This window comes from Rhodotorula toruloides (genome assembly GCF_000320785.1).
Source record: "Rhodotorula toruloides NP11 unplaced genomic scaffold Scaffold2, whole genome shotgun sequence".
Classification (NCBI taxonomy): domain Eukaryota; kingdom Fungi; phylum Basidiomycota; class Microbotryomycetes; order Sporidiobolales; family Sporidiobolaceae; genus Rhodotorula; species Rhodotorula toruloides.
This window is the reverse complement of record NW_015622962.1, coordinates 1,104,986-1,125,186: the sequence shown is the minus strand read 5'-3', so window position 1 is coordinate 1,125,186 and position 20,201 is coordinate 1,104,986. Positions and strand designations below refer to the sequence as shown.

The window sequence follows — 20,201 nt, the reverse complement described above, 5'->3', positions numbered from 1 at the left end:
CGTCTCGCTGGAAGCTGCTGCGTTGCTGGTCTTCTTGAACCCTCTCCGAAGTTGCACTCGTGCCTGCTAGAAGGCGGCCAGCCACTCCGACTCGTCCCCTCGTCTCCTCGCCGTCGCTCAACCTCCGACATCATCGCTGGCCGCGAGTTGCGTTTGACGGCTAGGACGGGGCGTAGTGATCTTGAGGAGGATCTTGGACAGTACTAGGTAGCTTCAGGAGCGGAGGAGCTGCAGGGTACGCCGTCAATCTGCTCAACGCCTCTTCCGCTGATCTCACCGCACATGCCCGTAGGATGGCGACACTCGACGAGCGGACCTACAGCTCGACCTTCAGTGGCCTGAAGTCGACAGCTATCACGTCGGGCGCCGTGATCGCTGGAAGCCTCCTCATTAAGGAGATCCTGCAGCGACTGCGACGGTATCCAGACGAGGATGCTCGCCGGAAGCAGGGGCAGCCCGTTCCCGACCGCGGCGTCGAAGCGTGGGCGATGGGCTACCTGTACAGGGCGAGGACGTACGTCGCGGGCCTAAAGACTCCCAACTATTCACGTTGGCCGCTCGCCTGGGTTATCGAGGCGTACAAACGCGACGAGCATTTCTACGAATCGCACGCCGGCCTCGACGCAGCGACCTACATCCGCTTCCTCCGCGGCACCCTCTTCTTCACGACCTTCCTCCTCCTCACCGCCTTCCCGGTCTTGATGGGCATCAACTTTGTCTACGCCGCCTCTCGCTTCGACACCGACTCGATCGACCGAGCATCCATTACCGCGCTCGTCGACAATCAGCAAGGCCTCTTCCTCCTGCCAGTCCACACGACCTTTGTCTGGCTCACAACGCTCGCCTGGTTCGCCACGCTCGTGTGGTTTGGGCGAGGCCTCCTCCGCATGCGTCGCCGCGAGTTGCGTAAACTCCTCGCCGATAGTGCCGAGCGTCGTCAACGCCTAAGTGAGACGGGCGCTGTGCAGCAGCCACTCGATGTCGCCTTCTCGCCCGAACTCGACCCTTCGATAGCCGATGGCGAGCTCGGTTGGCGCTACCGGACCGTCCTCGTGCGCAACATCCCTCCGCGACTGCGGTCCGAGGAAGCAATCCGCTCGTACTTCGAGCATCACCTCCGCGAGAGCTCGCCGTCCAGCTCGACCGACCAGTACCCGCCCGCTTCTCGAGACGACAAGAAGTTCTCTCAGCAAAACGACACGCCACTCATCTCGGAGATCGTCCTTCTTCGACGCCAGACGGAGTTGAACGAGCTCTACTTCACGAAATACCAAGAAGTTCTCCATCAACTCGAGACGGCGCACGTCGAGCTGGCGCGGAATGTGATGGGTTGGGTGCGGGAGGAAGTGCGGCAGCAGGAACGCACGAAGCAAGGTTTGGCGCCGCCCATGACTCCGTGGCGGTGGATCAAGGGGCATATTGGCAGACGAAGGGCCGAGGGCGACGTCGAACGAGACGCTCGAGCGGGCGACGCGGAACTCCTTGCAGCTTTGCGGCCGTTCCTCGATTCAGCGGCCGATCTACAGAGCAGAACGCTCTGGGACGCGCTCGCCACCCTCCGGTCCGACCACCCCTCCATCCTCGACCGCTTTCAGCCCCTAATCCGCCTGCGCCGCTTCCGCTCTGCGTCGGTTCCGACCGTAGACTACTTTCTCGCCAAGCACAACCTTTTTTACTCGCTCATCGAGGATCAGCGGTCGCAGAAGGAGACTGTTGAAGCGGCGTCCACCGCATTCGTGACGTTCGCGCGGGCCGACGACGCTCGTCGTGCTCGCAAGGAGCTGCGGTACCGCCCCGTTGGCAAGATCTACGGTCGGATGACGCTCGAGTGGAAGGTCAAGATGGCGCCCGAGTTCCGCGACTTGCACTGGCACCGGCTGGTCGTCGTTAGCCTGTCTTCCGACCTCCTCCGCAACTCGCTGCTAAATGCCCTCGTTTGGGCCGTCACGATCATCTGGGTGCGTCTCGGCCCATATCCTACTGCTCTTCCTTCGCCCGCTGACGCCCACCCTCTTCAGGTCCTGCCAATCTCGGTCCTCATCGGTCTCCTCTCGCTCGAGTCGCTAGTCTCGTCCCGTCGCTTCTCCCGACCGCTTTGATCTCGCTGCTCAACATGTACACGCCTACGGTCATTGGCATTCTTCAACGACAGGGCAAGACCCTCATTACCGAGTCGAAGTGGTCATTGGTTACGCAGGCGGCGTACTGGAAGTTCCTCGTCGGCAAGTCTGCGGTCCCTCAGTATTTGGACCGGCTGCTAACGCTCTCCCCCTCAGTCAACCTTCTCATCATCTTCGTCATCGGCATCACGGCGTTCTCCGCCTTCCTCAACGCCTTCCGCCAACCTGTCTCCGTCCTGACCGTTCTGGCCGGCGCGTTCCCGAAGGCCTCCACGTTCTACACCTCGTACATCCTCCTTCAGACCGGCGTCCACACCGGAATCGAGCTCTCTCTCCTCGGCATATCCTGGATCAATCACGCCTCGATCCGCAAATACGTCGCCCCGCGCAAACGGACGACGGAAGGCGTGCCTCGCTTCTTCGGCCAGCAGTCGTGGCTGGCAAACCACCTCTTCGTCACATCGCTCACGCTCGTCTTCGCCGTCCTCAACCCGCTCATCGTCCCCTTCTCGTTCATCTACTTTTCCTTCGCCGTCCTCACGATGAAGCAGCAATTCGCGCACGTCTACTACCGCCGCAACTTCGAGTTGGGCGGGCGCATGATCTTCCGCCGCGTCTTCCGGTACAGCCTCGACATCGCCGTCCTGTCCCAGCTCGTTGCTGTGGCGTTCTTCTGGGTCTTGAAGCGCTTTGCGTATGGCGGCGCGTGCATTCCTCTGGTGAGCCTCTCTCGTATTGCTCACGCTCGTTCATTGCTCACTTCTAGCCGCCCAGATCCCGATCACTATCGCCTTCAAAATTCTCGGCACTCGGTATTTCGACCATCTCCTCGACGAGCTCGACGAAGCCAAGATCGACATCATCTGCGGTAACGGCGAGGACCCTCAAGCTCAGCTAAGCGCGCCACTTCCGACCGAGGAGGAAGAGCGCCGCGCATCTTCCGTCGGCGGAACGCTCCGTTCGCTCGCTTTCTTGGCGACTGTCACCATCCCGAGCCTCGCTCTGCACCCCAGCGCGAAGCTGTCGAGTCAGAAGGCGGTCCAGTTCGATCGGCGCCATTGCAAGTGGCAGTCGGAGCGGGCAGCGCCGAGCGACCAGCCGGAGAAGTCTCACACGCGGGCGAATACGGCGCCGGACGACTGGCGGCGACCTATGCTCGAACCGGTCGCATCGAGCGACGAAGACTCCGAGGTGTCGCACACGCAGGCCGCCCAAGTACAGGCCGACAAGACGGACGCTGGTGCTCTCCCTCACTCCGCCGCTCTCCCCGAATCCTCTGCGACGGTTCAGACCGGTGCAACCCCGCCTGCCAAGCCCGACGCATCGAGCGTTGTTACGGCGCATCCGCCAATCATCCGCGACGATCGCCCAGTCTCGCACCTTCGCTACCGGAATCCAGCTGAGGTCGTTCCGCTTTCGCGCTCTCTCTGGCTGCCTCGCGACCCGCTCAAGCCTGTTGATCTCGGCGACACGGTCGACTACCGCGGCCGCGCGCTCGTCTCAAGCGAAGGTGGGAAGGGTGTAATCGGTCACTGGGACGAGATGGAAGAGACTGCAGAACTCGAGCCGCGCCCGGAGGAAGGCGATCCTGAGAAGGTTCAAAGGCGGTCCTCAGCCCTTGGAGACGACTCGGCATACACGCTTCAAGGTACCGAGCGGATCCGTGTCGCGGCCGACGTCGCCGCTCGCCTCTCGCCAAAGACCTCGCCTAGTCTTGTTCGGCCGTCCAGTCCTCCTTCGCCGCAGTCGATCCGGCATTCGCCTGTCCTGCTACGGCATCCAGGCGCACCAAAGCCATCTCCACCGCCCATCCCTTCGTTCGAGCCGTCGACGGCATCCCCAGATCGTCTCGAGCCCGGCTATCCTTTCCCAGAGTCTGCCGCCGAGCCTTCAGCCACCTCGCCTCGCCGTTCGACTTTGTCTGTCCCGCCGCCTTCGCCCTCTCGCCTCTCCCGCATCGTCTCCGCGTCGACCACCACCGCGCAACCGCCAACTTCGCCGGCCGGGCCTGGAACTTCGCCTACACGCGCCCGTACAAACCGCTCCGCCTCCCTCGTTCCCTCGATCCGGTCCTTCTCGCGATTTCATGCGCCTGCGGGTGCTGCCATCGCCGAAGCGACCGAGCCGTCCGTCTCGCAGGCCGAGGCTCTTCGAAGCGAGCTACTCGAGGAGGAGCGTCGGAGCCACCTCGTGCATGCGAAGCGAGAAGAGCATCGCAAGGCGCAGGAGCGGAAAGACCGTGAGGCAGATGCGAACGCGACGGCCAAGGACGGATGGTTCCGCAAATTGCTCGTCCGCCGCGACGAAGGCGCAGTAGATGACGACACGTAGCATAGCGTCGCGGACGCATCCCTCTCGAGTATATAGCTTCTCTCCAATACCCTGCGCGCATCACGTCACCTATGTTGTCCTAGCCCTCCCTCGTAATTTCAGCATCGCAGTTACGCATACTCAGGCCCTACGGAAGGGGTCAAGCGTCTCTAGCTCGATGAGCAGATCATCAGGGGGCTGTACGATGAGAGAGCGAGAGTCAGCGGGTGGCATGGGTCGGGTTCAGTCTCGACGTACTTCGCCGCTCGTCTCGCGCTCCTCACGCTGCGAATCCCCAGCACCTGTCTCCAAGCCGACACCGCTTGACAGACTCTGCCATTCCAACGCATTCTTGCTCGACGTTCGTTCGTCTTCTGCGCCTTCCCCTTGTCCTCGCTCGTCATGCTCCAGGCTGAGCGCCTCTCGCTCCATCAGGCTCTGCACCATTCGTGATCCGCTACCACGACCTCCTCGGTCCCCACGTTCTCGCCGGAGATCGGCTCGCTCTCGCTCGAGCGCGCGGGCTGAGCGAGGTGCGCGAGGCGAGGATACCTGGTCGGTCGTTGTGAGAGGGGATGACGGAGCTGAAGACGGCGTCGGGGCGGACGGTGGATGGAAGAGTCGAGAGCGGTGCGAGGATAGTGCAGGAGAGGAGGCGTGCGACTCGGTGTAAGAAGGCGAGGACTCGATCGGAGGAGTTGGTATGATTCGGGCGCTGAAGTCGGCTAGTGATCGGTCGGCTGTCGCTGTTCCGGCCTTGATGAGGGCTTGTCGTTCCTCAGAGTCGCGAAGTGCTGTCTCGAGCTTGGCGACAAGGTGATGCGTCTTGGACGATGCGAATGACGGCTCAGCGCGGAAGATGGCGTTTTGTACTCGGAGGAAGGTGCACGACGGGTTTAGGGCGATGAGGCGAAGGACGAGGAACAGGAGGGGTTCCTGGAGGAGCTCGACCAGGGCGAGATCGGCTTCGGATACGGCGAGGTCAGCCAAGCGTTCGCTTCGCCCAACGAGAGCTTTGTGCTCACCCGACGAGTCAATCAGCCATGCGAGTAACGACTCTGCGGCTCGTTCCGCCTCCTCGTCGCGCAAGACATGAGCTGTCCCGGCAACCCAGAGTCCCGCGATCAGACTCTTTTTCCACTGCTCCTCCGCGTCGAAGACGAGTTGCTGGGCAAAGAAGAGCTGCTGCGAAGGCGGGGCGTCGCGGAAAAAGGAAAGGACAGGAAGGACGAGGGATGGTAAAGGAAGTGTGGGCGGAATGTCAAGTTCGGGGCGCGAGAGGAGGGCGAGAAGGGACGAAGCAGAGGGCAGGCGAGGCGACTTGGGAGATGAGGGTGAGGCCGTTCTCCCGGTCGTGCTGTCGGGCGAGAACGGCAGGATCTCCAGCACCCGTTCGACGACCTCGTCCCGCTGCTTTATCCATCCCCGCCGCTTCTTCCGACTCGCACCGCTGCCGAAGCTGGTGGCGCTGGCATGCGTATCGTCCGAAGTCAACGAGCTCAGGAGTCGCTCGTAATGCAGCTTGACGAGGTTCGGGTCGACCCGTCGAACGAGGGCGAGACCGCTGAGGCGAACTGTCGAGTCGGGCGAATCGAGTGAGGCAAGTATGGCGGCCCATTCTCGCTCGCCCCATGTCGAACGCCGTAATGGTATCGAATCGGAAGGCGGTGTCGTCCATCGCGAGGGAGGCAGGAGCGCGAGCGATTGGAGGGCGAAGAGGAGTTGAGCGGAGCTCTCAGGGCGGACGAGTCGGACTTGTATGCGGGAAAGCAGCTCGTCAAAGGTGTTTGGCGAGGTCGAGACGGAGTCCCGGAAAAAGGGAAGGAGGCGAAGAGCCGAGACGATGGCGCCTGTGGGTTGCAATGGGTCGACACTTGGGGACGGTGAAAGAGAAGCGACAAACGCACCCTCAGCCAGTGCTGTACCAATTCTCCGCAGTCTATCGACAGCACGCCACAGTAGCTCCATCGGAGCGTCCACTGCGTCCGCTTCAGCCGCGTCGAGCCTTTCCAACTCTGCCGCGAGATTTCTCAGCGCACGTTCCACGGCCCACACGCTCCTCGACGTATCGTTGATGTCCAAAGTATCAAGGACGCGATCGAGGAGCGAGGCGTGAAGCTGGATGCGGTCCTTCGCGCTCGGAAGAATCGGGTGTATAGGCGAAGATGGTGCGATGGCGGAGGAGAGAGCGGCGAGAAGTGTGACAGAAGCCGGAGAGTGGTGAGAGTGGTGTTGCCGAGAGGAAGTCGAGGCGGAAGAAGGAGGAGGCGGTAGGAGAAGCGAGAGGACCCGCGCGCGAGTCTGAGCGGTTAATGCTGAGGCGCCATCGAGCTTCTCGTCCTTTGCGCACTGAACGACTGAGAGAGCCGTGGCCAACGCAAGTCGCTTGATCGACTCGGCGACGGTGCGGGCGGCGAGGAGGTCAAAGATCTGCGCCTGAACAGCGGAAAGAAGCTCCGGCGAGACGATGTTGGGGGACCCTACTGCGCGCAGTGCCATCGACCATCGCTTATCGGCGTCATCATCGCTAGGCGGGACGGACACGTCGTGCGAAATTGTGTTGATGAGGAGCAGCTTGAGAGGGTGAAAGGCCGGAGGGAACAGTTCGGCGCAAGCACGGTAGCCTGCGTGAAGTGAACGAGGTCAGCAAGGGACGGCTAACACGGTAGGGCTGCTGTACATGCCGATTTGTCGCTCGCGCAGACGCCCTCCTCCCGCCAACAAGACTGCGGTCGGCAGGGCCCATTCTCCTTCGAGCAGGGCAGCTTCGTCCGGTGCGAGCGAGGGGTCTCGTCGTTGCGTTCGGCAGTACAGCAGGAAGACCAGGTCGTGCGACGCCTTCGTCTGCGAGATAACCCCACATCGGCTTCAACTCGAGGCGAGAGGAGGAGAAGAAGGCCTTGTGCGCACTGGCGTGGGCGCCGTCTTCACCCAAGAGTCTCGTATCCGCCTGCACGCGTCCACTAGCACCCCATTCACCGCCTGCAGAGGGAGAGGAGGTCAGTTGAGCGATGAGGAGATGAGGAGGAGTGGGAGACTCGCCTCGTCGTCGGGCGCGCTTTCGACGGCAGTGACGAGCTGATAGTGCTTCGCAGAAAGAGCAGAGCTGGTCGCATACGGTCCAAGCAGCGGTTGGCTCATGAGCCGAGGGCAGACCCTCTCCTCCTCTGTCCGCTTGAACTTCGACAATCCACTCGCTCGACTGGTGAACCGCTGGAAGCTCTCAAGGGCAGACTGCTTGGCTAGACCCGCCATGGCCGGCCAACAGAATGGCCTACGCAACGGTCAGCTCGCGCAACCCTCTCTCGCCGCCCGAATGAACTCGGGAGCGTTCCTCGGCTCGTACTCGCTGGGCGGCACGCCGATCAAGGCTGAACAGAAGCCGACTGTGCAGGCGACTCCGCCGCAGCCGTCGCAGGGACCGTCTCTCCTTCAGCGAACCAATTCTTCGGGAGGCGGCGGGGAAGGCGGGAGTCTTCTTGCGAGGATGGGCGGCGAACAGGCGGCGGAAAGTCGCGCAGGATCGAGTACGAGTACCGGGCAAGGAGGAAGTGGGCGAGGGATCAATGTGCGCGATCTTTGTGTCTCCTCGAGCGTATTCCCGTCCTGACAGCCCTTGTACAGCTGCGCGAGCGACTGAGCAGGCCCCAACAGCCTGTTGCGACTGCATCTCCGATACCAACGAGACCGCAGTCGTCCCCGCCCAAAGATGGGCCTCAGGCGAACAACGCTTCCATCCCTCCTCCCCCTCGTCCGACGAGTCCTGCGAAACGCCATGTCCGCCAGGCAGACGGATTCCAGACCGCCTCCAACGCTACATCTTCTGTCGCACTCGCAGATCGGATCCACGGCTCGTCGACGTCCCCGTCTACGCACCGTCTCGTTGAGCGACCCGAACCGCCTGTTTGGCAGCAACCCGCTGCGACTCATCCTCCTCAAGGTCATTCTCTTGCCCCCGTCAATCCGCCTCCGCAACGACTTTCGTCTCCACCCCGCGACCCTCGCAAGTCGCCGCCCAAAGGCGCGAATAAGCAGCTTCGCCCGCCTGCGCTTTCATTGACGGAAGCTAATCCTGCCTCCGCTCAAGCGCCAAAAATTCCGTCCATTCAACGATTGCCTCCGGGTCATGTCGCAGCCCAGACGGCTTCTGCGCATTCGAAGCAGACGACGCCTGCTTCCAGGTCATCGGAAGCTGGAACCCCTCCTCTTCCAGACCCATCGCCCGCTGTTCATCTGCACAGTGCTGTGATACCGGCGCCGACAACAGCCGCCTCGTCCGGCGCACCTTCACCCGTCGCCATTCGCCCCGCTCCTTCGTCAACCTCCCAGCCTCCCGCAATCGCGTCGGTCCGCACTGCCACCTCTCTCACTACCAGCACACCTTCACGACAACCTATCCCTCTTCGTCCGCCGTCGTCCGCCGAATCCGGTACTCCGCCTCCCCGACCACCTCGCTCGAATCGCGACGCTGAATCCGGCACTCCGCCCCGACCTCCCCCTCCTACGACTCGTCCTCCCGCTTCTGCAACTCCAGCTACTCCCGCCCCGCGCTCGTCGCACAAATCACCCTCCATCCCTTCCTCTGCCGCGCCTCGTACGCCCAAAAGCGAACCCACCAGTCCTGACTTCCGCACTCGCCCACTTCCACCACCTCGTCCTGCGCCGTACGTTCCGCCAGCGCCAACAAAGCCGAGTCTCGCTGAGCTTCAGCGACAAGCTGATGAAGCGCGCGAATTGGCGCAACAAGCTGAGCGCGAGGCCCGGCGGCGAAGAGATCAGGAGGCGGAGGAGAGACGGAAGGCTCAAGCCGATGCTGAGGAGATGGAGAAGAAGCGGAGAGAGGAGGAGGTGGAGCGCGTGCGAGCTGAAGCTGCGGAGAAGGAGCGGGCTCGGCTTGATGCGGAGGCTAAGGAGCATGCTCGGCTCGAGGCGGAGGAGAAGGAGCGGGTTCGCCTGGAGGCGGAGGCGAAGGAGCGTGCGCGACTGCAGGAGGAGGAGCGTATCAAGCGCGAGGCTGAGGAAACGGCGCGCAAGGAGCGTGAAGCGAAGGCGGAAGCAGAGCGCGTGGAAAAGGAACGCCTCGCGTCTGAGCGCAAGGAGAAGGAGCGTCAAGCGAGGGAGGAGACTAGAAAAAGGGAGGAGGCGGAGAAAAAAGCGCGCTTAGATGCGGAGCTCGAGGCGCAGGAGAAGGCACGGCAGGAAGCGAAGCGCAAGGAGGTCGAGCGGGAGAAGAAGGAACGACTCGAGGAGGAGCGCAGGACGAAGGAGGCTGAGGCGAAAGCGAAGTTGGATGCCGAGCTGGAGGCGCAGGAGAAGGAGCGTCAGGAGGAGATGCGCAAAGAGGAGGAGCGCAAGGTGGAGCTGCGGAAGGAGCAGGAGCGCAAGGCGGAGCTGCGAAAGGAGCAGGAGCGTACGGCCAAGATTGCGGAGCTGGCGGCTCGACAGGCAGAGCGGGATCGTCGAGCGCTCGCTGCTCGGGAAGAAGAGGCGAAGAAGGCGGAGCGGGAGCGACAGGAGTTGGCAAGACTGGCCACCCTGGCACGGAAGAAGAAGGAGGAGGAGGAGCGTCGCAGAAAGGCCGCCGATGACGAAGCGCGGAAAAAGGCGGAGGAGGAGTCAAAGCGGAAGGCAGAGGATGAGGAGCAGAAGAGGAGGGCGGCGAAGGAGGAGGAGGAGCGCGAAGCGGAGGAGGCGATGTGGAGTGCGTTGGCTCTGTGTTCGCTCTCGTCCGCTGCCACACTAATGGGCTCACTCGCAGGAAAGGAGATACCGCCCCTCTGGGCTACGACGACCTACGCCTGGACCGTCCGCCCAGGTTGTCCTGCAATGTCGGCCATTGTTCACGACCGGGATCAAGTGTTTGCGAGCAGCGCAAAGTTGGGACACGTGCGTGCCCTCATCTCCTGCTACCCCTCATCAATCCGCTGACGAGCCCAGATCCAGCCGCGGTGCAGCGCCCTTCTCGCAAGATCATCGCCAAGCACATGGAGACATATACGCACGGTACGGGAGGTCGCGCGGCGTACGCCTCCAGAGTGCGCGACTACGAATCGTTCTGTCGATCCGTTGACGTCCCGCCATGGCCGCTGTCGACCGTCATGATTGCGCTCTTCTGCATCGCAACGGCGCCCGATGGCTTCGCGCTGAGCACGGCCAGCAACATCGTCATCGCGCTCCGCAACTCGACTCGCAACTGCGTCGACGACTGGCAGGCATTGCCAGGCTACAGCGAGCTCGCCTCCTGGCCCAGGGCGGATCAAGCCCTTACGGAGTGGAAGAACCTGCTGAATCCTATACCAGGTGCGTGAACGCGTCTCGAGACCGGCACAACGTTCCGCGATTGACTCTTCGTCAACAATAGACGAGGAAGACTCTCCCCTCGAGACGCCTCAGGGAATGTCCCCTGCCGCCTCCGAACCCGCCTACAACGTTGAGGAAGATCACCAAGAGGAGGAAGAGGAGGATCTTGCGGATCAGGACGACGAGGACGGCGCAGATCTCGACGAGGACGAGATGTCCGACGCCGAAGCAAAGGGCAAGCCCGGGAGGTCAGGAAAGAGACGGCGGACTGCAAGGCGCCTCTTTGACGTTTGTCGAGGTCGTCTCGCTGACCACAACCGTTTTTGCAGGCGGTCGAGATGAAGAAATTTGTCCTCGAATGCACCAAGAAGTATCCCTTGCCCGATATGCCCGACATGCCGCGCCCAGGTCAACTCTTTGCCAATCTCCAAGCCCTACTCAAGGCGACCGCTGCGTCGCTCGTCCCCAAGATGGGCGTTACGCCAGTCCTGGCAGTCCGCTCCATCACCTGCAGTCGCCGCAAATACGGGTGTCCATTCCGCCTTTCGACTGTCACGCGGAACGATGGCAAGCTTGTGGTCAAAGCCAACGCGACAATTGCACACAATCACGGGCCGGACAGCCGTCTCCTCGCAGATCCGAATTGGCGACCTGCGATGCGGAACGACGCCGTCGCTGCGGCCGTCGCCAAGCACGACAAGCTGGTGCGCCCGCTTCCTCCGCATTTGGCTGGTCGACTGAAGGCTGACAATATGAGCGACAGATGGCGACGAAGAAGGGCAAGAAGCGCCTCAGCGACTCGTCCGAGCTTCCCGCCGCCAAGCATCCTCGCCGCGAAAGCGGTACGGTCAAGTCGGACGCTGCAAAGCGCGAGATTGCGACCAAGAATGCGCCCGTCGAGCAAGACGAGCCGGCAGGTCCCGAGCCATCCACCTTAGCGAAGGACGCGTCGCCCCTTCCCGCCCCGAGTGACGCGCCCCGGAACGCGGAGGAGGCGAAACAGCCTCAGAGCGGCGATCACGACCTCGATATCGAGCGCTCTCGCGTTGGCGAGACGGGCAGTTCAGCCATCAAAGCCTCTTCGCCTTCGACGGAGCCGAAACCTACGGACATGACGGTCGTCAAGGCCGCCTCGTCGACTCCTGCGCCTCAATTGCCTAGCCAACCCTCGCTGCCACTAACCAACAGCCCCGCCGCCGGCTCTTCCTACCGCCCACCCCTCGAAGCCTTCCTCGTCGCCTTGCACCCGTCCCTCGCTCCCCTCACCGACCCTCTCCTCGCCGCGGGCATCACTTCGAACCGCTCACTCGCGCTCTTTGCCGGCATGGAGCCCTCCAGTCGACACGCTCTCTACGAGGATCTGCGGATTGAGGGTGACATGCCGATGCTGGACGCGGCGGCGGTCGAGGCGCTCGACGAGGCGTGCAGCAGGGCGCAGGCGTCGCACTGGTCCGTATAGTGCCCTCTCTTGTTGTGTTCGTATCTATCTGTTGTCGTTCCTCCTCGTTATTGTCACTCGAACTCGATTTATTCGTTCTCCTCCTCCCGCTTCCTGCGACCTGATTCTCCGCTCATCTCTAACGTACTGTACGCTCGCACATCGCGCCATACGACCAGCTATAGGCGAGAAATGTCGTCGCTCCCGCCTGCGAAGCGATCGAGCAAGCGGGATGCGCTTCTCCGACCTCGACGCGTCGCTCTCCTCGCTGCTTTGCTTCTGTTTGCGCTGGAGCGTACGCACACTGCTCGCTTCCGTCTATCGCGCTTTGTCACGCCACGCCACGAGCCGACGGCGAGGACTGAGCGATGGGAGGACAAGCAACGTTCGCGGGCGTCCCGCTGTCGCTCATCTCGCTCGTAACGCTCACTGTGCAGAACTCTGCCTTGACGATCGTACTGCACTACGTACGTCCCGCGTCCCATCCCTGCCGTAGGAGTTGCGAGGTGTTGGAGCTGATCCGCCGACGGATCCGTTGGACGAACGCAGAGCCGGATCTCGGTGCCCAAGGACAAGATGTACAGCGCAGCGAGCGCAGTTTTGCTCAACGAGCTGCTCAAGGGCGCCATCTCGCTCTCCATCGCGTTTCGGAATGCGGTCAAGGCGGCACCCTCGTCTGGCAACGACTACTCGCGGCTTGAAACGGCGGACGAGCACGAACGGCGAAGAGGGCCTGTGCACGGCGAGGCGGTCAGTGTAGAGCGGATACAGGCAGGCGGGCGGAAAATGTGGCGGGAGGTATTCAGGTGTGCTCCCTCTTTCCGCTTGTTCCTCGTTTGTCCGCTGAACAGGCTGTTTTGCTCGTCTACAGCAGCGACTGCTGGAAACTCTCAATCCCAGCATGCCTCTACGTCGTCCAGAACAATGTACGGGACCTTCGCTTGCGTAGGCTCGTCAGGTGGACGCTTACTCTCCCTCATTCCCAGCTTCAATTCGTCGCCGCCTCGAACCTCGACGTCCCAACCTTCCAAGTCACCTACAACCTGAAAATTCTTACTACCGCCCTCTTCTCCGTCTTCCTCCTGCGAAGACGATTATCGGCGCGGAAATGGCTCGCTTTGCTGTTCCTCGCGGCAGGCGTTGGTGTCGTCCAGCTCCAATCGTCGACAGCATCGGGTTCGACGTCGCACGGCTCGCACGAGATGGACAAGTACAAGGGGCTCGCGGCCGTCTTTTGCGCCTGCATGACCTCCGGCCTCGCAGGCGTCTACTTCGAGATGGTCCTCAAGGGCAGCAAGGCCGACCTCTGGATCCGAAACGTCCAGCTATCCTTCTTCTCCCTCCTTCCCGCCGCCACGGCCGTCTTCGCTCCCGGTTTCCGCCTCTTTGGCGGCGGCTCAACCACTCCAAACCCGACCGCTGGACAGCCGGTCTTTGCAAACTTTGGCGGGTGGGCATGGGCGGTCGTGTTAATCCAGGTGCGTCTAGTACATCGCATGTTTCCCGCCGCAAGCTGACTTTGCGTCTGCAGGTCTTCGGTGGACTTGTCACGGCGCTGGTCATCCGGTACAGGTGCGTCAGCTTCTAGGCGTTCGCGCAAGCTCGTCTGACAGGGTCTTTGTGAGCAGCGACAACATCATGAAGGGCTTTGCGACCTCACTCGCCATCGTCCTGTCCTTCTGCGCCGGAATCGTCCTTTTCGACTTCCAGGTCACCCTCTCCTTCCTCGTCGGCACTTGCATGGTCGTTGCGAGCACGTACATGTACAACTCGCCAGACGGTGGGTCGCTGCACCTAGCCGCGTATGTCTAGACCTGTTGACACTGAACTGGCTCGCAGCACCTCGACGGTCCGGCACCGACAGCCCGCTCCCCTCCTCCCTCCCCTCCCCCTCACTCGCCAAGGGTCCCTTCATCCCTGCGATTTCGGCGCGCGGCCTCTCAGGCTCGAATCCCATCTCATCCCATTCCTACACTCCAGCCGCCAACTTCGCTCTCCACGCAACCGCATCCGGCACAACCCCTTCCATGGCCGAAGCAGCCGGCCTCGCCTCAGCATCTTACAGGCGTTCTGTCTCGGGCCCGCTAGGCGCGCAAACGCCCGATCACTCGGTCGCGGTCTTCCCGCTCGACAACCGCCGGTCCCTCGAACACACCCACAGCCACAGCGCCAACACCTCGCTCTACGACCCGCCTCGGGACAGCGTACCACCCCCAGCGCACCAGTTTGCGTTCCCGGCGTCTGTGCCGGGCAGCCCGCAAGACCCGCTTCGACCGCTTGCCCGGGTGCGAGCCGCGGAACAAGCGGCGACGAACGGGACGGGCATGCCTGAGCGGAAGGACAGCATGCCAATTATGGCGGACCCAGTGGCAGGCGAGGGGTACTCGAGTGGAAGGGCACCGGGAACGCCGGCGAGTCCTGACCCGAACGTGAGGAGTAGGAGTCCGTTGCCGAGGACTGCATAAGGTATTCACGCGCGCTTCCCGTTATACCCTTCTCCATCTCCCCTGCATCTCTCATCTAGAGCAGTAATACAGCATATTCGGGTTACCAGCTTCTCCACGAGCGCCACGAGCAGCGAGGTGAACTCGTCTATGTACAAGCACATCCTGGCCTACTCCCGCCGCCGAGCCACCCGCAGGCACTCGTCCCCCAGACTCGGATCTTGAGGGTCCACGACGACGAATACCTCGCGTCCCGCTTCGCGCAACAACCTAGTCCCCTCGCACTCGACGAAATCCTTCGGCTCCTCGACGCCCATGTACACCCTTCGGATGCCCGTCTTCAATATCCGCTGCACACACGGCACGTTCCCACTCAGCCGCGTCGAGCAAGGCTCCATCGTCGTGTAGATGCTGGCGCCGTCGAGCAACTTGTCCCTCTCGTCGCCCGAGATGGCTGGGCTGGCGAATTGCGTCTGGTCCGTCGACGAGGGAGACAGCAGCTTGTCGAGTGCACATTGCTCGGCGTGTGTGTTGCCTGGCAACTCGCGCGAGAAGCCGGTGGAGAGGACGGCGGAGGGGTAGGTGGGGTGCGAAGAGGAAGAGACGATGACGGCGCCGACACAAAACGCTGTTTCGACCGGTGCGGACTTGCGAGCCTCGTCCAGCGCTTGTCGCATGTACTTGACGTGCTCAGCGTCTGCTCAGGAGGCGTCGACGAGGAAAGTCAGCCGTCCGAGTCTCGCGAACCGATGAGGATGAGCGCGGACGCACCGGACGTCGTGGGAGTTGGCTGGGCAGTCATGCTGCTCTTTCGTCGGTATTCAGGAGCTGTCGTGACCTGTAGCGCCACTTCTGGCGGAGAGGAAGCGATGGGCCACTGCCAACATCCTCTTCGGCTCTCCTCCGTCTCTACCTTCGCGCTCAACTCGCTGAGCTGCTGCTTTGCCTGGTTCGAACTTGCTCACACGCCTTTCGGAATGCCCTGCCATCGCGTCTAATCCCCGCCCCGCCCTACTCGCATGCATCGAATGGCCCGTGTCGGGATTCGGTCGCGGGCGAAGCGACGGCCATCAGCGCCTTCGCCAGCAGCTGCGAGCAGCCTGGTAGGACGGCAGTATGTCGGCACGGTACACGCGAAGCTCGCCGACTGGTTCGCATCTCTCGGCGTGTGGATCTCGCAACACCAGACTCTCTCTCTCCTCGCTACTGCCCTCGTAATCTGCAGCCTCCTCTCGCCAGCCATCCTCCTCACGTTTTCGCCATCCGGATCCATCTTCGACATCAGTACGAGCGCGATTACCCGCCGCGGACGAGGCGAGCTGGTATGGGAACTGGACGGGATGAAGCGGCAAGGGCTGATCTCGACAGAGGAGGAGGTATGCTGGGACAGGGTCAAGGTGTTCTACGAGAAGACGGGGAGGGAAGGCGGAGGACGGAGAGTACGCGTCGAGCAGGTCTTGGTCGGCGCAGGAGCGGTCGGCGGGCGAGGGACGATCAGCAAGGTCGTCTTGCATCGGACTTGGCGAGTCCAGGAAGAGCTGGAAAGGCGTCTACTGGCGGGCGAAATCGAGGGCAACCGGTGTTTGCGGACAAAGGAAGACGGCAGTCCGCGCTGCGCGGTCATCAGCCCCGTCGGTTGGTGGAGCAGCGAGGACGAGCTGCTGCGCGACGAGGACGTTCATCGGACGTTGAGCCTTCCTCCACGTCCGAGAACAGAGTCGCGGGCGTTGCCGCTTACAGTCTCGCAGACGTTTGTGGGCGTCGGCAGAGATCGACATGTGCGTGGCGCTTTGCCCTTCGTTTCTGTGTATGCTCACTCGGTTCTCGTGTGGCAGGGACTCGTCAAATCGGCTCAGCAGCTGGTCCTCAACTTCCTTTTCGACGACGGACCCATCGCCGCGCCTCTCGCCCCCTCTTCTTTACCCGGAGTCAACTCGACTGTCGCTGAAAATGCAGCGCGATCTGCGGCTTCGTCGGCTTGGCGAAAGGCCGTGCAAGAAGTAGTCGACCGCAAGGACCAGCGGTCGTCGGCAACGGGCAGAGCTGCCGACCCGATGGGCGTCACGACCGAGAACCGGATGCCGCCTCGACACATCGTCCTCAAGTACCTCCCGCACCTGACTGTGGCGGGTCACCATCGTCGACTGGAGAACCTCATCTACGGCGTGGGGTACCTCCTCGTCGCCCTCTACGTCTGGCGATACATCCGCAAGCTCCGCGCCCATTCGAAACTCGGTCTGCTTGTAACCGGCTGCGTCGAGCTCGCTGCGAGCGGGATTATGTCGGTCAGTATTTGCTGGCTTCTTGGCTGGAGCCTCGGACTGGTACCCTGGTGAGTACCATCCCTCGCGCTGACCTTCACAGCTCGCTGACCTCGCCGCTCGGACAGGAACCTGCTCGCCTTCCTCGTTCTCACCTCCGGCCTCGACAACATGATTCTCGTCCTCCGGTCCATCGCAAGCACCGATGTCAACCTGCCTGTCCCGCAACGCATGTCGATCGGCTTGCGTTCCGTCGGCGTGGAGATGACGATCCTGCTCGCGGTGGAGGAGTTGATGGCGCTGCTCTTGCTGTGCTGGGTTCAGATCAGCGTGAGCACCGCTCCTCGCACCTCTGCCGTTGTCGCAAGCTGAACATCATCGCCCTCGCCAGGTCATGCGGGAGTGGATCCGCTTCGGCGCCGTCGTTCTGGTTGTCGACTATTTCCTCGAGATTACCTTCTTCTCGACAGTCCTGTCCATCGATATTCAACGCCTCGAGCTCGCCGACCTCCTCGCCCAGAATCCGTCCTTGGGCTACCAAGCCGTCCCTTCGGCCGCTCTAGGCGAGAAAGGACGCACAGGAGCTTCTAGGACTGCGTCCGTTGGCGCATCGGTCAAGTCGGCGTGGAAGGTGCTGCGCGATCGGCCAGCGAAGACGTCGACCGTCGCGTTCTTATGGGCGATCAACCTGCTCCTCTGGGCTTTGTTCGTCCGCTTCCTGCTAATCGAGTCGTACATGAAGTGACATTCTGCCCTCAACAGCTACGGCAGCGAGCACTACCTGCCCGCAGTCTGCTCGCAGACCGCCCTTTCCTCCGACCGACCTTTCCTCGCACCTTCCCTCGCGCCCGACATCACTCGGTCCCTCCGTCTCGGCCAAACCTCCGACCCTTCCTCATCTTCATACCTCGACATTCCCGCCGGAGCAGCCTCGGCTTTCTGGCAGCTCGTCAACCCGTCCAACGCGACCAGCGTGCAAGTCTACCTCGAGCCCACCGTCTCCATCCAGTTCTTCGACGAAGACATCCTCGCCGCGCCAGAGAGCATTGACCTGCTCTTCCCGACCGACTCGGCGCCTTCGATCGTCACCAAGGTCGGGCTCGTCCTCCTCCCGATCGCGGTTGTGATGGGCCTGCTCTACCTGCTCCTGCTGTACCTCTTGAAGGACGCAGAGCTGCTGCAGGCCCACTGGGGCAGCGAAGGCCGGCTCGGCGGACCAGGCAGTCGGAGGAGGCGCAAGCAAGAAGCGGAGAAGAGGCCGGACGCAGGCGTCGAGGTCGTCAAGCAGATGTCGGCGCGGCACATCAACGACGTCGAGCTCATCGCAAGCGGAGGAGACGTTGTCGCAAGCTGGGCTGCGCTCGAGGACTGCATCCTCGTTAGGCAGCGGCACGGCGTCTCGGTCACGCTCGACATACCGGTCGACGCGGAGCCTGCAGTCCTCTCCGCCCTCGTCGTCGACCCTACTGGACGCTTCTGTGCGGCTGCGACAGCGACAGGCCGGCTTCACGTATGGTCGCTCGAGGACGGCGGCGCTCCGCTCGCTCTGAACAGCACTCGCACGACCCAGTCGCCCATCCTTGCGCTCGCTGTGCGCGGCTCGACGGCTCAGAGCGGCGCAGGACTCGTGAATGCATCGACGATGCCGTCTCTGTACGGTTCTGTCGATGCGGGAGACTTCGACTCGGACGAGCAGGCGGTCTTCTTCGCACTCCATCGCGACGGGACCGTGGCGGGGTGGAAGCCTTCAATCGGCCAGTCGATCATTGTCGCTCCTTACGATTCTCGGCAAGATGCGTCGACCCGGACGACTTTCGTCGCAGCGACATGCGCAGGCTCGCCTTCGGCTACGCCACTCCTGGCAAGAATGTCGCACGATGGCCACCTTCAGCTCGTCTCCATCAACGCCGGTTCCGAAGAAACCGTACTCGACGATTACGTTGGCCGCGCTGGGGCTCGGCTCACTGCATTGGCCGTCTCGCGAGCCGAAGGAGGGTTCCTCGCAACAGGCTACTCGGACGGTCATGTCGTCTTCCGATCTCTCGCAAGTCCAGCACATTTGCTTGCTGAGACGCATGCCATCGACGGACCCGTGCGACGAATCCATCTCCTGCCCGCCCCTGAACGGCAGACCTGCTCGGACTGCGGCGAACAAGTCGACGATGGGGTCGTCGCCATCATTTCCGACCGTTCGACTTTGAAGGTCTTGCGCGTCTACGCGCCTCCGACTACGGCAGCTGTCGAGCCGTGCAAGTGCAACGCGGACGACGTCGCTACGATCGCTCGAAGCCGGTCATCCTTTATGGGAGTTGGCAGTCCTGCGATGGTCCGCACCCTCAGCAACGGCATGTCACGTCGCTTCTCGCCTCGCAAGAAGCCGCCGACACCTGTACGACCGCAGCAGCAGCCATCCCTTCTCGGCGACTCGCCTATTCGACCGCGGACGCGACAGTACGCCAGCAACGGCTCGTCCTCGTCGTCCGGCTCCAGCTCGCCAACGCGAGACCGCTCTCTCAACGGCCTGAGTATGCTGGGCTCGCCGGCTCCGCCACCTCCCATGGCCACCTCGCCCACCGTCTCTCAGCCATCTTCGCCTCGCAGTTCGACCGTTCCCCTTGCGCCGGATACCGACACCATCGCCTCGCTCGACAGTATCAGCTCCGGTCCGACGTCGCCAATGCGGTGTGTCGAAGTCGCTTGCATGCCTCTCGACGACCGCGGCGATTGGGAGGTCATGGCTGGACGCCTGGTCGGGTTCCGGCGGGCTCGCTCGCTCGAGGCGGCGGGCCAGCGGGGATGGGAGGTATGGACAATGGGCCTTGGTCGTGCAAATACGCCCTACGACGAGGGGTACGAGGAGGGTACGGCGAGTCTTGCGGACTTGCTGCAGGCTGAGCGGGAGGAAGGCGGAAACGCGGCGTCGCAATCGGTCGCGCCACCTGCGACACTACGGCAGCGCCGACCTAGTGCAGTACATGCACTTCGTTCGCCTCGAGCATCGCTTTCCGCGACGAGGCCATCCTCAATCCGTTTCGCAGAGAACACGGCCGACCTCCCCTTCTCTCGCGCTCGACCCGTCGTGTCCGCACTGGACGGCAAGGGAGTATCGGTCGCGCTCGGCAACAGGGTCATCGTACTGCGCTCGGCGAAGAAGCAGAACAACGGTGTGGTGGCGCAGCAGAGCGGATTTTTGGGTTTATAGTTCGTCTGAGAGTCTTCTTCCTTCCTCCGTGTTGTCTGTAGACGTAGGATATGTATCTCCGCACTGCCATGCATCCCCTGTGCCACTTCCTTGCGGCTAGACTCTCTAAACGGCGAGAGGGGAAGC

General features: G+C 62.5%; 6 protein-coding genes across 6 annotated transcripts; 4 read left to right on the top strand and 2 right to left on the bottom strand.

The window, feature by feature from the left end:
- Positions 1-293: 293 nt before the first annotated feature.
- Positions 294-4,451, top strand: RHTO_03132 (DUF221 domain contaning protein; the record flags this gene model as incomplete). Its single annotated transcript, XM_016416804.1, has 5 exons — positions 294-1,835; positions 1,892-1,958; positions 2,019-2,222; positions 2,277-2,839; positions 2,895-4,451. The coding sequence occupies 5 exons, from the start codon at positions 294-296 to the stop codon at positions 4,449-4,451; spliced, it is 3,933 nt and encodes a 1,310-aa protein (XP_016276523.1).
- A 120-nt stretch (positions 4,452-4,571) lies between these two features.
- RHTO_03131 (Armadillo-like helical domain containing protein) lies at positions 4,572-7,685 on the bottom strand (the record flags this gene model as incomplete). Its single annotated transcript, XM_016416803.1, has 7 exons — positions 4,572-4,628; positions 4,689-5,395; positions 5,456-6,280; positions 6,338-7,054; positions 7,115-7,274; positions 7,341-7,412; positions 7,473-7,685. The coding sequence occupies 7 exons, from the start codon at positions 7,683-7,685 to the stop codon at positions 4,572-4,574; spliced, it is 2,751 nt and encodes a 916-aa protein (XP_016276522.1).
- RHTO_03130 (uncharacterized protein) lies at positions 7,684-12,189 on the top strand (the record flags this gene model as incomplete). The annotated part of the gene is made up of 7 exons (XM_016416802.1): positions 7,684-7,998; positions 8,055-10,131; positions 10,189-10,316; positions 10,385-10,730; positions 10,792-11,018; positions 11,060-11,434; positions 11,494-12,189. 7 exons carry the CDS (start codon positions 7,684-7,686, stop codon positions 12,187-12,189), a joined length of 4,164 nt encoding a protein of 1,387 aa, XP_016276521.1.
- A 347-nt stretch (positions 12,190-12,536) lies between these two features.
- On the top strand, positions 12,537-14,633 carry RHTO_03129 (UDP-galactose transporter; the record flags this gene model as incomplete). Its single annotated transcript, XM_016416801.1, has 7 exons — positions 12,537-12,635; positions 12,718-12,974; positions 13,040-13,094; positions 13,155-13,646; positions 13,700-13,740; positions 13,797-13,948; positions 14,008-14,633. 7 exons carry the CDS (start codon positions 12,537-12,539, stop codon positions 14,631-14,633), a joined length of 1,722 nt encoding a protein of 573 aa, XP_016276520.1.
- A 149-nt stretch (positions 14,634-14,782) lies between these two features.
- On the bottom strand, positions 14,783-15,414 carry RHTO_03128 (diaminohydroxyphosphoribosylamino-pyrimidine deaminase; the record flags this gene model as incomplete). The annotated part of the gene is made up of 2 exons (XM_016416800.1): positions 14,783-15,309; positions 15,384-15,414. The coding sequence occupies 2 exons, from the start codon at positions 15,412-15,414 to the stop codon at positions 14,783-14,785; spliced, it is 558 nt and encodes a 185-aa protein (XP_016276519.1).
- Positions 15,415-15,640: 226 nt separating this feature from the next.
- Positions 15,641-20,075, top strand: RHTO_03127 (sterol regulatory element-binding protein cleavage-activating protein; the record flags this gene model as incomplete). Its single annotated transcript, XM_016416799.1, has 5 exons — positions 15,641-16,390; positions 16,448-16,944; positions 17,002-17,203; positions 17,265-17,578; positions 17,636-20,075. 5 exons carry the CDS (start codon positions 15,641-15,643, stop codon positions 20,073-20,075), a joined length of 4,203 nt encoding a protein of 1,400 aa, XP_016276518.1.
- Between the last annotated feature and the right edge of the window lie 126 nt (positions 20,076-20,201).